This window comes from Eurytemora carolleeae, unplaced genomic scaffold, assembly GCF_000591075.1.
Source record: "Eurytemora carolleeae unplaced genomic scaffold, Eaff_2.0 scaffold609, whole genome shotgun sequence".
Lineage (NCBI taxonomy): Eukaryota > Metazoa > Arthropoda > Copepoda > Calanoida > Temoridae > Eurytemora > Eurytemora carolleeae.
The window spans coordinates 185,143-203,864 of NW_019396624.1; the positions used below are offsets into that span (position 1 = coordinate 185,143).

General features: G+C 34.4%; 2 protein-coding genes across 2 annotated transcripts; both read left to right on the forward strand.

Moving 5' to 3' along the window:
* Nucleotides 1–345: 345 nt before the first annotated feature.
* Nucleotides 346–14,171, forward strand: LOC111706496 (uncharacterized). The gene is made up of 14 exons (XM_023479386.1): nt 346–769; nt 927–997; nt 1,055–1,296; nt 1,906–1,941; nt 5,314–5,656; nt 7,154–7,267; nt 7,764–7,902; nt 8,404–8,514; nt 8,935–9,369; nt 9,646–9,758; nt 10,319–10,637; nt 11,471–12,215; nt 12,756–12,939; nt 14,006–14,171. Exons 1-14 carry the CDS (start codon nt 656–658, stop codon nt 14,169–14,171), a joined length of 3,132 nt encoding a protein of 1,043 aa, XP_023335154.1. The 5' UTR covers nt 346–655.
* Nucleotides 14,172–16,213: 2,042 nt separating this feature from the next.
* LOC111706497 (uncharacterized) lies at nt 16,214–18,473 on the forward strand. The gene is made up of 3 exons (XM_023479387.1): nt 16,214–16,221; nt 17,278–17,605; nt 18,104–18,473. The coding sequence occupies exons 1-3, from the start codon at nt 16,214–16,216 to the stop codon at nt 18,464–18,466; spliced, it is 699 nt and encodes a 232-aa protein (XP_023335155.1). The 3' UTR covers nt 18,467–18,473.
* Nucleotides 18,474–18,722: the final 249 nt, after the last annotated feature.

An 18,722-nucleotide genomic window follows, 5' to 3' on the forward strand; every position in this document is an offset into this window, starting at 1 on the left:
ATAAATAATATCAGTAACAAAAATTCTCCGTGAAAAGTTCCGATTTTGCTAAATCCTCCCAAAACTATCTTGAACGGTAGGCAGATGTCAAGAAAGCCAAGGTTTGTTTATTTACTTCGATAAACTTGCTTCTCAGCGATTAAAGGTCGGTACGGTACGGTTGTCATGGGAAGGTTTGGCAACCGAGCCAAACAGGGGGAAAAGTATTTTTAAAAAATACATATTTTTTTAAATATTTAAAATTAATTTTGAGAAAAAAAATATACTGAAGATTTTGATATAAATATTCTTTGCTTTGTGAGAGAACCTGATTTAGACTGAAAACGAGCCAGTACAACCTGTTGTATGTCTACAAGCATGGAGTTTGGAAGGGCTTGGGCCTACTATAGAGACACCTGCCGCCCCTCTTGACTTGAATAGTGACCCGGACCGGACGAACAGCTGATTCCCGTCCAGCCTTTAAATATCTTCCGGACCGGGTTAACCCAGGCATAGTGGCTTCATAAGGGCGGACCGGTACATCAGCTCACATCGTAGTTACACCTGTCCCGGTCCGTTCTCCCAGTCCCGTCGGCCAGTGGGCCTGAAGCCTTCACGTCACTGCGTGGCAGTTCAGTTCAGTTGCTAATGGTGTGTGAAGCAGTGAGTGTTCAGAATGGACACATTGCTAGGATACGAGGAATTCATGGAGAATAATTCTACGCCAGAGCGTAGTAAAAGGGAAGAGGAGAGGGTTGTTATTATTCCTCGTAGAGAAAGTCAAGAAGAGGTAAAAAATTTAAATGGAAGTACCTTAATGAAAAAATCTGCAATAATCAACAGCTGGAAACTTCGCGAAATTATCTCGAGAATTTTCGCAACAGTGTAGACTTTTTTTTTGATATCGAAAAATTATGGAATTTTAATTAAAAATTTATTATTTTTAGGATTTTAATTGTATTCCTTCAAGTGCTATGGAACAGTATTTAGCCAATAGAAGATGGCCTGAACAAAATAGGTAAATAAATAATTTATTTTATTAAAAATATATTTGTTTAATTTTATCATTTTTCAGTGAGTTTCGTGACCCATCAAGTGATAAAAAGAGCTTAGAATTTACAAGTGATAAAGTGAATGAGTTTCGGAAGCAAAGATACGGCTCGTCTGAGCCGGAAAATAAGAAAAGTCAGACAACTGAAGATTATTTTAAAATGTTAAATCAATCAGGGGGTGTACAGACCCCCTCTCAAGGGGGTGGAGGACATCACTTTGCCCCACCAGGGAGTGGACGGGGCCCAGATCTAGGGGCGTATTCAGGTATGCGACATTTTAGTACTTCGGGTTCATAGAATCCAAAATCTGCAAATAAATCAATCTTTTTTCTTTAAACTTATAAATTCTAAATAGTAAATCAGTTAGGCCAAAATTTTGCGGGAAACAAACTTTTGCAATAAAAAAAGAACCTTTGAATTTAAAAAAGAAAATTAAAACTTCGTGAAATACTTATTGATCCCAATGGATTGGAACCTAATGGATTGAATCCTATCCTATATTTAATCCTTTCTATCACTGTTCATTAAACTGAATACTTAAATCATGTTTAAAGTCGTAAAATCTAACAAGCAACTAATTAGGACAAAAATCCTTCCATAATTTCTTCTATATTTCCTTTAAGGGACTGCCAGTGGGATTTTAAGTGGCCTAGCAAGTTAGTTTCATGAAAGTATCCATGATGAACTTATTTCTTACATTTTAATAATTGTTTCTGTAGCATTAATCCGCACATCAATTTTATTCTAAAATGAAAAATAAAAAATTTCATCTGGATATATACGAATTTAAACATGATTTAAATGGTACTGTTGAGAATCGGACTTGCCAATCGTTGTTTTTTATTAATGGAGGTCACTAATGATAATTTTCCAGGATATGCCATGCGATATAATTATTGGAATTATTACTGTAAGTTAAATGGTAGTAAAAAATATTAAGGGTATATATTATATTGTTTCAAGATTTAAGCCGGCGCTGAATTTAAACCGGGTTTTGGCGGATTTAAACCCGCGGCTCAAATTCTTTAAATTCCATCTCCGAAGTTTTTTTTCTGGTTGTAATATATTTTTAATTGTTTTATGTTTTTTAATTTGTAAGAAAGTAAACTTTACAACATTCGTTGTAAATCACAAAAAACTGATTGTTAATTCATAAAATAATGTTAGATGTTAATTGATACGTGTAATGTAAAACATATATTTTATTTTGAAAAAAAATACTTATATCAGTGCAGGCTTTTAAAACTCGCTCATGAATAAATGATGGCAAATCTTAATAATTATTATTATTCATAAAATGTTGTCAAATTAAATTAAGCCTTTTTATTATGCGTTTCTATTTAATATTGCATTTTAAAGTTGGCCTATTTAATTTTAATTTGAATATATCGAACTGAAACTTTAAACCTTGATATCAAGTATCAACATTTTAAAAACATAACGAAGAAGAATTGAAACAAGTTCTTATCTTTAGTAATTCTGATACAGTATTCTTTTATCAGTCGCTGGACAAGGGGGGGGGACGACTAGATAATATATCTGGATTTGACCCCCCCCCCCCCCCTGCTCAAATTTACAGTTTTACTTGCTGTAACACGGTGGTCATAATTAATTATATCACGCATCATTTATCCTAGTTTATAAAATGCCATAATTGGTTCATTTCCTATTTTACTGAAATTGTCCTAATTTCAGTTAATTACAAAAATATCTAAATATAACTATATAAATTCAAAAAGAACAAACAGAATTGCAGTTGGACCCTTGAAGCAAGATGGAGAATTAGTTACTGATCGTAGAGTAATTTGCAACCAATTGGGGGATTTTTTTGGCTCTGTATTTACAATAGATGAGATCTCAGACACCAATAACTACATTGAAGACCTAACTGATCAGAAGATTGAGGATGTTATAATTACAGAGGATCATGTCAAGAAGAAACTAAAGACTCTCAAACCCTTTTTCTCTTCTGGGCCTGACAACATTAGTACCAAAATCCTAATTCTTGCTTTCATATGATGAAATTTTTGCTCCATTTCAATTGATTTTTCAGCAATCACTGAACACTGGAACTCATTCTAATGATAGAAAAAAAAGCAAATGTTGTACCAGTTTTAAGAAAGGGGCTAGAAAGAACCCGAAGAGTCGTTTATAACGGTAAATCATCAGTTTGGTTTAGTGTTCCACAAGGGAGTGTCCTGGGTCCACTCTGTGTTGTTATTTACATAAACACTGAAGATCTAGTAATTGAGGATGTACTGACTTTCCTGTCAAAGTTTGCAGATGATTCCAAAGCTGGTAGAAAGGTTAACTCAGATCATGAAAGAGAGAAATTACGAGTTCATTAAATGCTCTAACTCAGTGGGCACATGACTGGAAAATGCAGTTTAATGAATCTAAATGTAAGGTGATGCTTATTGGAAAAAATGATTCAAGATATAAATATCTCATGAATTGAGTGGCACTGGAGGCTTCTGACAATGAAAAAGATGTAGAAGTAATCATTCAGGAGGACTTAAAACCAATAAAACAGTGTGGTTCTGCGTTAGCTAAGGCTAACAGCATATTAGGCCAGACGGCCAGATCCCTTTCTTACAGAAACAAAACTGTATGGATATCTCTGTATAAAACTCATGTAGGCCCCACCTTGAATACTGTATAAAGCCTGAAATCCCCGGCTGATAAAAGATAAAGAAATCCTGAAAAAAAGTTAAGAAAAGAGCTATTTCAATGACTTCTGGACTCTCATGAACTACATATGAAGATAAGCTGAGAAAGGTTGAACTCACTACTCTGGAGAATTGTAAGAAGAGGGGAGATATGGAAAATTCTATTTGGATGTGAATAAAAACAAATGGTTTAGCTCAGCTTATGAACCTTGAGAAAATGAAAGTCAAACCAGAATGTCCAGTGATCCTTTAAATCTGAAGATTCATGTTATGCATACCGAAATACGAAGAAACTTTTTTAGTTTAAGAGTTATAAATATGTGGAATGATACCATATGAAATCAATAGGGCTGGAAACCTGAACATTTTCAAAAAAAAAGTTCGACAACTGGCGAAACTACTGAAAGGCAAATTAAGTTAGGAAAGAGATGTTTTAAATTATCACACCCGTGATATATAATCATTTAAACCAATTAAAGTTATTGTAGAAGTAATAATGGCAAACGCTTTATGAAAAATATAAAATAATAAAAAAAATGATAACCTTTTAAATGATTTGATTAAATCCTAGTGTAAGCTTGCCCATAAACACTGTTGAAACTGTTTACAGTTCCGCCTGTAAATTGTTAATAACTCCATTGAAAAAAAGAACATTGTAAAGCTTCACAACGCAATAACAACCTCCTAATGTAAGACATACCCAATTATAGAAAACCAACTTTGCCCGAAAATATACTTGAACCCTGATGCCCATAATACCTTGAAATAAGAAGACTATTGTCATGTTCAAGTTATGATTCTTTTTCGTCCAATGAACATGAAATACGTTAATTGGATTTTTCTAGCTACTGGTGAAAGTATTTGGTTAAACTACAAAATTTTCTAAAAATGTTGTCTTTCTATTCCATTGTTGAAGGTTCGCACTGTATATTTCGATTTGCGACCTTAGTTTTTGTAAATTGGATTACAAAAATATGTATGGCTTCCTTTACTATATCTCGATATGTTTATTTAGATTTTAACAAAAATAAAACAATATCAAAATGTCATTTTTCCATTAAATATAGTTTGCTCTACAAATAATAATTTTGATAATTTTTTTCGTGTTTTTTTCCATTTTTTTAGTTTTTTTTTGTAAAGAATTAACAAATTACAATTAGAAACAATGGAAACTCATTTTGTAAATGTTTAATTAAGTGTGAAATTTTTATTATTTTTTGACGGTATTGGTTTTGCATGTTTATGTACATATCAAGTTTTTTTGCACTGTAGGGTGACATACTTTTCTCAAATCATGTCTTTTTATGTCACACTGTTAAAGGAAGATGAAAAGTATATACAATCGTATGGAAATTATAAATCGTATCACACATTTTATTTATTCAAATATTTTTTTTTTTTTCTGTGTTTTATAATTTTTCCGAGCCAAGATTTAAAAATATGTTTTACGGATTGTAAAATGTTTCAATGATAGTTTGCATCTAGATCTGATTTTGAAAGAAAAGTAAATGATTGATTTATTTTGACACCATTGAAAGCGAAACATTTTGCGATCCTAATAATTTTTAAAAACTAAAAAAATTTCAATTATCATTTAATTTCTTATATTTTAGGGAATCATCAAAACTCTCAGAATCACGCTGACATCAGGGGCCATCCATTACAACCCCCTCACGAGGAGAATAGGGGCCCTCCCTTTCCATCCCCTCATGATCCATACAGAGGTCCTCCTATTCACTCCCCTCAAAATCATCTCAGAGCACCCGCAATGCATTCACCTCAGGATTCTATGAGAATTGCTCCCATGCACTCCCCTCATGATCAAATCAGGGGCGCCCCAGTCCACTCCCCACTTGATCTGGGTAGGGGCACCCCTGCACCGTCTAATCAACCCCTGGACAATAGGGGCACTCCATTCTCACCCCCACCACCGGCCCAGGCTGGCAGGGTTACCAGGTAAATATAATTTTACTATAATTTTAATAATACCCGGCGTTTTCCGTGGAATTTCAAGAATATTTTACTATGTCACTCACTCTGAAAATTTCAGCCAATTTGGTGAGCTTTATTTTATAGATTAATTGCGTTGCATTTTTAACGGTACCCTTTAATCATTTGTCCTTACGGATATAAAGTAGTTGTCCCTGTTTTTGATGCGGCAATTAGGGAAATAATTTTTAAAAAACGACAATATTTTTCGTTTTGATACTCACTTAAAGGACAGAAGGGTTAATTTGAGAATTGGCCATTTACAGCTATACAATGAGGGTCACTCAATATTACGTTAGCAGTCTCTTTAATAATTGGATTTTTTGAAGAGTGTCTCAAAATAAGTCCAATTTTCAAAAAAGGGCCGTATTATGTATGTAAATTTTATTTACGCTTATATGCAATAGCTAGATACAATTCTTTTTTTTTTAATTATTCAATCTTTTATCTTTTTGTTAAATCCCAGGTATATCAATTTAGATCTATGCACGATCCAATATGATGTGGGACACCCTGTATTTCATGGACAGTTGAACATACGTTTTTCTAGAATTTAACTGTTCTTTTATTTGATTCTCCACAAAGCGTTGATTGAGAAAATATTAATATTGACTCTCTGAATAATTAATAGCTCTAGGAATCTAAAATTAAAAAATTATTCATTTAATTTTACGAATATTAACATTAGTCTTAAGTTTCTCTTCAAATGTATTTTACGAATTTAAACTTATGTTACTCTTAAAATGTATGTTTTGACAAAAGATATTTTTTAGTTAGGAAAAGTATTTAAAAAAGATAAAAGGCTCTTTTGTCCCATTACTTTTGATTTGTCATTTATAAATAATTTCCCCTTGTAAATGTTTTTTGTAGAACTATTTGATTTGGATAATACTATATCTTTCAAATTCCCCTTGAATGTTTTTTATTTGATCTAATTATAATGCTAATTTTTCAAAACATTATTTTTATGATATAAACTGGAAACCGGTTAAAATTTTAACCTTTTTAGGGAAAGATCGAGATAGTTTATGATTAGATTTTAAGAATTATTATTTTTGAATGTTAATCATCATATTTGTAGTTTTGCCTTACATAATGCGAAATTTCTTTTTCTCAATAAAAGATTGTCACCAGAATTTTTTTAAACGATACCATAGGTTTTTTTGTTTTTTTTTGGTCTGGTAATTTGCAAAGATTGCAATACCTGATTCACTACGGTACCCTTGAAACATTTAGCTGATCAAAAATGTGGAAGATATTGTCGTTTTTCTAGTCACTTTTGTAGACAAACCACAAATGTAAACAATCAGTTTTCCAAATTATAAACATTGATATCTTATTCATGCTTGACCACACAAAGCTTTAAGGATACTGTTGTTAATCAGGGATTGCTATCTTTGCAAGTATGGTCAGTTGAAATTGCTCTTACAGTCACTTTAAACCGATTTACATTTCTATTTTCAGGACGTTTAGCCAGCACTGGATAGTAGTTGGAGGCTCACTTAGAGTCCTTCTTCTAGATTTTGATGGAAAATTCAACCTTCTCATTCCTAATATTGAGATAGGGAAGGCATTTAGGTAGGTTTGGTTCTTATTTTAACAGTTTGGGGGTCAGATTTTATAAAACGTGAGAAAAAGTTAAACTACGTCTGATTAGTGAAGTTGATAGTGCACTGAACTACTTCTGTGTTCAGTTAAATCCGAACGTATTTGGACTGATTTGGCTAGTTGAACGACTTCTTACGTGTCATCCTAGAATAGTGGACTTGACTCTCCGTACAAAGTTTAACTACTATTTGCAATTTATTGAATGTAACCTCTCCGTTAAATATCTACTTTGGGAAGCTTTTATCTTCTAACTGATTTTATTGTTATTAATGGTATGTACTAACATTTTAAACTGTTAAAACTTCGATTCAATTTTATTAAGCAGTGGTGTATATTTCTTGAACATCATTTTTTTTATCCCCACGTATCAAAAAGAATGAAAAGCTTGCCTTTTGATGCCCAATTTTTATTTGTAATTCTTAAAATTTGTAATTTACAAATTATTAATTAATTGATAAATGTTAAGACTGAACCGTGCTGATGTTGAAGTACAGACTAGGGATCTTGAGGGTGGTGTTAAACTCACTTTTATGAAGTTTACCTTTGCTTCTCCATCACTAGAAATCAAAGCTCCCGTCCTCAATGATAAAACTGTTGGATTTCAGGTATACAGAAGATTAGCTTAAATGCCCGTCGTTTTTATAAAAAAAATGTCGATTTTTTTAGCCATTTAATATGACCCTCAACGTCTGATTCACACCAGTACCCTCAAAACCTTTATCTGATCAAGAATGAATGAGATAATCCAATTTGTCTGGGTAAAAATTGAGTATTTCTTATTGTTGTCTCTCTAATAAAATTACTTGCGCAGATTACAATTACAATTAATATTTTTCACCTTTTTAAGCGTAAACGATGGATGATTGGATATTAATTGAAATTCTTCGTAGCGGATTGTAAGCTTATTTCAAGTGCCCCTCAATACAAAGATGGGTTGTCCGATTTTACGACCCTACCTTTGACACCTCCAATTGTGTGGAAGATATTTTCGTATTTAGGGTTTGAATTTGGTTTAATACTTTTTCATGGAGGGTCACTTAAAATACTCAGGCCCTTAAACCCTATAAAAAGAAGAAGGTACAAGGTGATAATTGCGTCATGCGTAGGTGCTACGGCGGAACGGTGCCTGCGTATTCCTGAGTCGGATTTATAATATTCCAACTCTCAAACCTGGGACTGATGTAAACAAGGAGAGATTCTGCAGTACATCTCAACAGGAATGTTTCATTGAGTTTGAACGACTTTTTTCTGTAAAAATGTTCTGTCACTTAGATTTTAGGGAGGTGGAGGGGGTGGGGGGAAGCGAGTTTTTGAATTAAAATAAGGAATCTAAATCCTTATAAAAATGTGTTAGAATCGATGTGGGAGGGGGGTGGTGATTGTTAAAGAAAATGTACCCATTGCACTTCTAATTTTTTTACTTCATCGAAAAAATCCAGATAAACCTTTTTGCCATAATTTTTCTATTTCTTATATTTTAATATTTTTGTTTTTTAAAAAATATTGTCATTAAACAATTACTGTTAAATGATTTTTATATTAATGATAATTGTTAAATTGTTCATTTTGTTGCAGTAAAATCTATTCACTATTTTTATAAATGAAAATTCTATTGTTGATTGAAACTGTTGGATTAGGTTGGGAATAGTTCGAATGGATTGTTACATGTTGGTTCTCCCACCCCTCTCCAATCCCATCATGGTTCTACCATTCCCATCCACCATACTTCCCATACATCTAGACACACCTCCTCCCTTCCAACTCCTACAGGCTCCTTACACCATCAGCCAGTCTCCCTACATCAGCAACCTGTCTCCCTACAACCTCAGTCAGGCTCCCATCGATTTCCCCTCCCTTCCCATCAACCTGGAGGCTCCCCCCTCCAATCTGCTATATTAAGTCAGCAGGGACAACGTGTCCCCTTGTATCCCCCTACCTCTAGCTATACACCAAACCCATATCCAGTCATTCTACAACAACAACAACCTGCTGTACAACAACAACAACAACCGCATTTACGAGTAGATGTACCAGTGCTCCCGCCAATATCAAGTCTGAAAAACAACATTAAGGAAACATAAATCAAAAAATATTTTCAAGATCGAGTCTTATTACATTATTTATAATTATAGAACTACAGTTGTTGTACGTATGCTATACACTCTTTACCAGGTTTTTGTTCCCAGGAAGAAATTTAAAATTGCTATTCATACCCCCCACCCCACACCTTTTTTTAATTATTTCGATTATTCAGATTTTGTCTTATCTTTGGGAAATTATTTTAATAATTAAAGCAAAAAGCAGTTTGTTAAGTTTTTTTTGTTAAAACATTGGTTTGTTCGATCCAGGAATCTGAATCCGAAGTGAACTATAGTATCCTGACAAACTTTAACGAAATCTACGCCGAGCTGAGTAAGGAGAACCTGGAGAAGATGGTCACTTGCTCCTACTGCCCAAGGAGGTAGGACAGTGTGAGAAAGTGATTCTGGATATAATGAAAGTTAATATGATGAAAAGAATGTGAAAGGAAAGTGAAAGAGATGTAAGGAAAATGAAAGAGGTGTTGAGAAGATGACAAGAAAGTGAAAAAGATTATAGGAAAGTGTAAAAAATGAAAGGAAAGTGAAATCTGGAAAACTAGATGATAGAAAGGAAAGGATGCAGAGTGAGCCAAATAATTGTCTGATTTTATTATCTACCTGATTGGAAACCTTCACGGAGGGGGGAGGGGGGGCTTAAACGTTAAAATTAGAGGAAATAGTTGCAAAAATATTTTATCCAACTTATCTTCCAGGGCTTCTTAAGATTGCTTCAAAATTCAGATAATAATGCAAAAAATAGCAAGTTCTTCATTAAAGTCTCAAACTAAACTCACGAAATATTTCTTTTCAAATGTTAATAATTATTGTTATTAATCATGCATAGAGAGACTCGTTTCTTTCAAACTCGGATTTTGTCTGTTATATTCACGAAATTGTTTATTTATAAGACTATTTTTCTTTTCAATTTGTTCAATTTTAGATTCCAGTTTGTTTCTGTTCTTTTGGAGCATATGTTCTCACATATATCCAACGTTGAGAAGATTGCCACCATGAAAATGAACATCTGGGTTTCAAAGCGTAATCTCAAATGTACGCAAAACGGTTGTAAGAATAAGTTTGCGTACACCCTGGACTATACTAAACATCGTGACGCACACGAGTACGAGGGTTTAACCTGCGGGGTATGCCGGTCACTGCAGACTAGTCCTGTCACGTACGCGCGTCACCTGAGAGCAGAACATGAAGCATTTCTGTTTCTTAAGGAAACGCAAGCTGAGGATACGATACAGACTAAGCAGGTACTCAACATCTTGTACGCAATATGCAAAACATCATGTACGCGATAACATCACAATATGTATTAAACTAAATCATGATTTTCTTAACATCATCGACATCGCATGATATACGCAACAACATCATGATGTACGCCCTATACACGTCTCACCATGATGGATGTAACAGTATCATATATTGCAACATCATCATGATGTCTTCAACACCATCATGATGTACGCAACATCATCATGATGTACGCAACATAATCATGATGTACGCAACAACATAATGATTTACGGTACAACATCATGATGTATGCAACATCATGTTGTAAGCAACATCATATATCATAATATAAGTAGTAAACTCATTATGTACGTAACCATATTATGATTTAAGCAACAGCATTATGATATGTACAGATACACACAACAATTTTAACACTTATTTGAATTATGTCAACAAGTGTAATAATTATGCAATTCGACCTTCTTTTGTTCAGATATATTAGTAAAACGATTAAATCTGAGGATATGGAAAAAATAGATTGGACTCAGAATGTTGTCGCCACAAGTCTTAATGCTCTTTAAAAAAGAAAATTTCCCTTAAAAGAAAATATCTTTCAGTGGCTCTTAAGTATAGTACTTACTTTCTTATAAAATTGTCATTCTTTAGCCTCGTAAACTACTGAGTTTAGTAAACTGAACTGTCCGTTCTATACATAATCTGTATTCTTAACTTTTATTTGTATGCAATTTTATGCAAGTATGCTGTAAGTAAGTCATTATGGTACTTTTGCACAAAATGCATTTTTTATTATCTGTTCGCATAATTGTAATACATCTATTTTTAGATGGAGCCTTCAAGTCCTGTTATTAGTGAGGCGAGAAGCCCCCTATTCCAACATAATTCTATTGGATGTACTGATGTAAAAACCCCTCATTCTGCGCCTGGTATGCTTGCCTCGCCTCAGTCTTACCATGTTCCGCCTTCCCCCCAGCAACCATTTTCCGCTCCGCCCTCCGCCTGTTTCCTAGAGGAGGCGGAGCTCCCTCCCATTCAGCATATGCCAAACCTTGTGGAGGGTGGGCAGCCTCAACTTGGAGGTCATGAGCTCCCACACATCGGGCTTTCAGGGCATATCCAACCTAACCTAGATCTCAATCAACAAGTTAATGGTATGATCCAACCAGTCCACAATCAACCCGTACTTGCTCCTACTCACATCGTACATGGAGTAAACTCCGGGCCCAGGATACCACAGATGGAACTGCATTCGCCGTCCCAACCAGAAAGATGGAGAAGGACGTCCCCTTCATCCAACCACGTGGTGTATACTCAAAACCACGCCTCACCAGCCAACCAGGCGGATTATGACCATGCCTCCCCAGCCACCCAGATGGGTTATACACCCAACCACGCCTCCCCGGCCGTGGTCTATAATTCTGATCATGCCTCCCCAGCCAACCAGGCGGGTTACGATCACGCCTCCCCTGTTACGCAGGTGGTGTACACATCTGACCACGCCTCCCCTGCTAACCAGGCGGTATCTGAAGAAGAAAATATCATGGATTTAATCAAGGATCTTGAAAGCTTTGGTAAGTTTTCACTGAGATGGAAACCTTTAAAAGAACAGAATGAGATGAACTGATTCTTCTCACAAAGGGATTAACTAATCTTTGGTCTGAAGTTCACCTCATTCCATTCATTAAAATATTCCATGTTCTGTTTACCATTTAACTATTTTTAGTAATTTGATCTATTTATTTGTGTTGTTGTGTACGTTGTATTCTCAATTGGGATTCAACATTTAAAAATCCAACACGTTATATTTGAGTTGTTTAAAGAGCGGAATGACGGATAACTGAACTTGTTCATCTTTTAATCATTTTTTTAAATTAAGTCTTGAAGTTAAAAAAAAAAGTTTAAATATTTGTTTTTAAATACTGAATGATGAATTAATAGATTTCGGGTTTAAAATGGCGTTGCATTATGTGTCAAATGTTTTTAATTATAGCATGTATCAAAGAATTTGCAAAAGTGATACATTACGATTTTTTAAATACAGCCGTGTCGACTTAAGTCCAGAAACCCCTCCTCCCTCAGCATCGTAAATTATTTGAATTTAAAATGTTTAGAACACAACCCCCCTGAGCCTAGTCCCGTAACCTCTCACCCCTCGGAGAACTCTGTCTGTTCTGATCTAAGCCTGGAGAAGGAACGAACCCAACCCTATCTAAGCCTGGAGAAAGAGCGACCCCAACCCTCGGATGCTCAGATCCTGGCGGACCTGGAGACAGAGATGAAGGAGAACCAGACCAGGGAGAAAATATTAAATATTCTAGAAAAAGATTTAGAATTTGAAAAAAATGACTATAATCTTAAAATTTTCCCCCCTCCTGACTTTTTAGTTACTAAATCTAATGAATAGCCAGATTTAGTTGAACTGGGTAGACGAGGCTGAACGCCTTCTCTTTAATTTGAACCGGTGTACAAGCTATGTCTTTGCAGTTCAACTACTTTTCGCTATTCATTACAGCTGGTCCATGAGAAACCAAACTGAAAAATAATGAATATTTATGATGAAAAAAAAAAGATACACCAGGAAATCGATTTGGTATTTTCTTCATAATATAATTGTGAAGATGATAGAAAAAACGAAATTGTACCAATTATGTATAAGATGATTACGATTATAGATTAAGACAAAAAAAACAGAGCTGAGCTGGGAACTTTAGAATTGTGAATATTGAGAATAATGCTTGATCCTCTCTTTTTCTTAATCTCGAGACTAACCTAATCTTGTTCTTGTATCCTGAAAAGTGTATAAAATTCAACCAATCAAAGTCGCGTATCTGAAGCCGGGAAATTTGTAATTTTGCGCCCCATTTAAAATTAATATACAGAAACGGGAGGGACTTTTTAATTTAAAAAACCGGGTTTTTTTTTTTTTTTCCTCTACTTTATCCAAAAAGAGTGGATTAAGCAAGAAATTAAGTTTCCACATTGGATATCCGGATTAAGCAGTCGGGATTACAGGTATCCCATTCTAAAGTTCCCAGCACTGTTGAGGGGTAGTGTGAAAATTATGTTGGATAAACTTTTATCATGAGAGAACAGGGAGGGAGGGTATTACAAATAAGCACAGAAAATGCGAACAAAATTTGACACTAAAGTACTGGGGGGGAGGGTGTCATGTACTTAATTTAGAGAAAAGTAAAAGGAGGAAGATATGGAGGGATTAAAAGAGAGAGGAATAAAGTAAAAAGGGAAAGGAATTGGAATGGAAATGGAAAGGTAAAGTGGAGATAAAGGAAAGGAAACGGAGGGGTAAGCAAAGGGAATCAAAAGGATGAAATTATGACAACCAATATTATCGATTGAGCAGAGATTACAAATCCTTCGAAGATTCAGCTCGCGACTTCAAACCTTTCGATCAATCGAGACAATTTGGAGGAAACAGACCGTTTGAGAACACTCAACATTTTCAAACAACTGCTGGGGGACAGTTTCAAGTGTATCCTCCAGGTAAATGGTTTTTTTTCTTTTTCTAAAACTACGTAGATGACCAAAATTGGTAAATTTTAAGCATATCAAGATTTCCATTTGATTAAATTTAATTAAATATCCCTGGTTTTATTTCGAAAATTACAATTTAGTCGTTCAATTTCTTTCATTGCCGAATGTTTTTGTTTCCTAAACTTGACTTTGTTTTCGTGTTTAAAAATGTTTTATCCAATCAAAACTTTAAAGTAGAAGTTACGCCTGCTCACTGGAATTCGTCTTTCTTCAATCTTTGTGGATTCGTCCAACTTTTCAAATTTGTTCAACCATGCGGATTCGTACAGCCATGCGAACACGTCCAACCACGTGATTTTCGTCAAGTCATACAAATTCGCCCATTCGTATTTGTTTGTTATAAAAATTCGTTTGATCATCTGAATTCATCAAAAAGTTCGAATTAAATTCATAGTATTATGAAAAGTTTAAGAATGATGGTGATACAATGTTATTTAACAGCATGATTTTCTATTTTCCTCTTCCCCTTATACTCTCCATAAAAGAACTTCAAAATTTGGCTAAATTCTCATAAGTGAGGAATTAAGAAATTTTAGTTAATATTCTTTATAAATTATTGTTGCGAAATAGAATTTGCAATAAAACATTGTGACCAGAGTACAATACAGTGCTAGCAACAAAAACTAACTAGTGATAATATTCAGTCATATTACTTAGGATTAAGGCTTGATAAAGCTTTCATCGTTAATGAGCCTTGTTTGATGGATTTTCAATAATTGGGGTATGTTGTCTTTCATATATGAGGGGGAGTGCACCTCAAAGTAATTTGCTCAATTTTGACCTTTCTTTTTTATTATGTTAGTTTTCTAAAATCTATTGTTTACTGAAATATTTAAATATTTGTACTCTAGGGTTCACTGTCTGTATAATGTATTAAGCTAAACAAACCTGTTAGGACTATCTTTCGAAATCTGTTGAAAGAGAGAGGGGGGGTATAAACATTAGACCAGACAGAAGGCATTGCCTTTTCAGTATTGCCTTTTCAAAAGATATCTTACATGATATCAGAAGATTTAATACTTGGTATCAGAAGATATACGTGTTGGTATCAGAAAATATACGTGTTGGTATCAGAAGATATATGAGTTGGTATCAGTAAGTATATGAGTTGGTATCAGAAGATATATGAGATGGTATCAGAAGATATATGAAAATGATAATCTATATACTTATATGTTACCTCCTCACGTTATTATTATTTTCTAATAAACTGTTTCTGAGAAGGATTAGAGAAATATCCATTTTCGGAGTGCATTTACATTAAGGATAGACAGACAGACAGACAGACAGACAGACAGACAGACAGACAGACAGATAGACAGAGAGATAGACAGATAGACAGATAGACAGATAGATAGATAGATCTCAGTGCCTTGCTAGTTGCTAAGCAAAAACATTTTATAAATACTTCACAGGCAATCGTTTGCACTTAGCACCCTTCAGGCATTGCATATCCATGCTTGCAAAACTATAAGTTTACATTTATCAGGGTTAAATGATTTATTGTTGTAAAATATTCAACACAAACTAGTTAGTTGCGTTGAATAAGTGTGACGGCGTAAACATTGCGTAGGATTCCTCTGCTACGGGGGGTAATTTGTCAATGTTATCTAAATAGAACTAACAAGGTGTGTTGCAGTTACCAGATTCTTTGGCTGTGAAAATAATTTAAAGACAGAATTTTCCCCCACTAACTAAATTTGTTAAACCATTTTTTTAAAGAGAATTTGAGACATGCTAGAATTTATTAAATCAGCTTTGTTTATATCTAGGCTATGCAATTAATGCAATTGTTTTCTTAAGCCAATTTTTTATTTAAAGTTATATAATTAAACTGATATCAGTCAAGTATTGAGTAATACCTTACTTAAAGGGGCTGTATATGTAGGTGTAAGTGACCCCCCATGCAAAGAGAGCAGTGCCGATTTACAACGGTACCCTTGAAACCTTTACCTGAAGATATTTTCGTTTTCTAGTTTTAATTCGAATAATTCCTTTGCGTTTTCCTGCAGTTGAAATGCGCAAGTCAGTTTGTAGAGACACCACAATTAAAAATGTAGGGTACCGTTGTGAATCGGGCATTGCCATTTTTGAATGGAGAGTAACTTGAAACTACGCTTACAGTTCCTTTAAGATCGGAAACATGATCAAATGTTGGGATTTCCAATTGAGTAATTTTTAAATATTTTAGTAATGAATTTGAATTTGTATTTTGACTGTTGACGCAATCCTCCATTAAAGAAGTGCATTTACGATTTACAAGGGTACCTTTCTAACCTTTATCTGAGTAATAATGATAAAATTATCATCGTTTTCCTATCTTACCAGATTTAAATTCTAAAAGTCACCTACAGAAACCACAGTTGTCCATGGTCAACTTTTAGTTAGAAAAACTAGAATGTCTCATTCATCCGCGATCTGACAAAGAGTCTATATCCTGACCCTTCCCCCTCCACCCGTTTGTGTTCAAGTGGAGAAAGATAAGAAATCAGTTTTCAACTCCTTTCTTTTTTATTAAGTCCCCTCAGTTATTCATCGTTTTCTCTTAGAAAATTCATTATTTTCAAATGTGGTTTCTCTATTAAGTGACTCATGATTTTTGTTCAGAAACAATGTAGGAAATTTTCGGAATTTATTTAATTTGGGGGGGGGGGATATAAACTTCAGTATAATATCCTATTTTCTAAAATGAATTTAATGAAAATAATTGTGTTTGCATTGTAGCTTCTCTTATCAGTAAACACATAGATAAATGTATAATCCACAGATAATAATGTTTGAATCCTGCAATATCAATTTTAATTACAAGCTTTTAGACAATTTTAACCTTTTTATATTTTTATTTAATTTTTTTGTTGTTAGTTCAGATATAGCCAACATTATACCTAAAATTACCCAAGGTGTATAGTAGATGGATTTTATTTAGTTGAAATTATTGTGTAATTTTCTGGAAATTTATTTCAGTTGAAAATGTTGCTTAGCCACCCTGGTTTCATGTGTACAGTAGTTGTTAATAGTTAGAAAAACATAAAAAGTATTATGACCATATATGAAAACATATTTTTTTTTTTAATTGGTCAGACTCATTCGGATTAATTTAATATCTTCTTTTACTCTAGGAGACCAGCAGAGTAACAGAGGGAACTCGGAGCTTAACGGATCTAACCCAACCCTCTCAGGATCCGAACCCAACCTAACCCGTCTTTATCAGGATCAAGCTTACTCTTATCAACAGCAGATCGCCAGATCTCGAGAAGTTAAAAGCATTGTTGCTAAAAGGATCAATGATCGAAGATCTCGATCGTCTAGCGGCAGTGATATTGCTTCAAAAGTTTCCACCACCTTAGATCCGGCAGATAGCGGAAAAATTGTCGTGAAGACTAGTGAATCCTCCAATTCATCTCATCAGGAAATATATCTAGATTTATTACGTACTTTTCTAATTTACGCATTTTTCCACCAAGTTTTGTGCGTAGTTTTGTTACTGTATGCAACCTGGTATTCTTGGAAATCATCTTAAACAGGTTTATGGCTAACTCTAAGGGGGGGTGGTTAGAGAGATAAATCGAAACTTGTGTAAACCTGTTTTCAAACAAGGAAGGGGAGGGGGGAGGAGAATTGAGTTTAAAAAGGACTGGTTGGGGTTTTTATGGCCACTGTTACTATGGAAGTCAGAATACCTGTTATTATTGAACTAAAAAATATCATTTTGTTTCCTACAACCTCACACTATGGCCTATTATAGTGTTCTAAATTCGATTGCAATTTTACAATTTGGTTTATTTCTTCGTTAACATTCAATCTAAACCTGTAAATAAGTGCATTTCATTGATTTTTTTCAAAACCTCACTGCATTCTTATCCAAGTACATTTTTGAATTCTGCTCTAACTAGATATATTAATATAGAATCAGCGATATGCCGTCAGTACGGGATTTAACGGCGGTATCCGGGATTCCGTTGGAATCCGGGAATCTTTCGATTCCCCCGGATCCCATTGCTCCACCGGATCCCCTGGGGTTAGAATGCAGTCTCCGGGATTCCGGAGTTCCAGCGTAATTCGGGAATCCAGCTCAACTGAAATCCGGGAAATTAATTCCCCAGGTTTTCAGGATGAACGGTCATTGGCCCGGTCCGTTGTTGGACATGGGGATGACAAGCAGAAAAAAACAGGTGAGAAGAGTTTTACTTGCTTACGTAAGCTATACAGTTACAAAATCTCTCGGTCAACCGGAAGAGGTAGGGAGGGGTGGATGTGTGGAAAAGAATAAGGGGGGGGGATAACTTCTTACTGCTGAGGGAAATGATAAAATTGGCAAAAAAACTTTGTTTGCTTAGTCTTTTCTATAAATTGTTTGCCAAATTCTTAAAATAAAGCGCATTTGTATCTTTTAAAAAAATATTACTTTATTAGTAATTTTTACGGAGCCGGTGTAATTCTAGTAAAACGTGCTTTTATTTTTAAGTTTTAGTTAAGCTGTTTAGTGTAAATTAGTAATGAACAGGTGAAAGACCCGGTGTGTGGGG

Coding starts and splice junctions, on each gene's coding strand:
- LOC111706496 (XM_023479386.1), top strand. CDS start 656: ATGGACACATTGCTAGGATACGAGGAATTCATGGAGAATAATTCTACG. Junction 7,903..8,403: donor ATAAAACTGTTGGATTTCAG/GTATACAGAAGA, acceptor CGTCATGCGTAG/GTGCTACGGCGGAACGGTGC. Junction 9,370..9,645: donor GTCTGAAAAACAACATTAAG/GAAACATAAATC, acceptor TGTTCGATCCAG/GAATCTGAATCCGAAGTGAA.
- LOC111706497 (XM_023479387.1), top strand. Junction 17,606..18,103: donor CCTCCAATTCATCTCATCAG/GAAATATATCTA, acceptor ATATTAATATAG/AATCAGCGATATGCCGTCAG.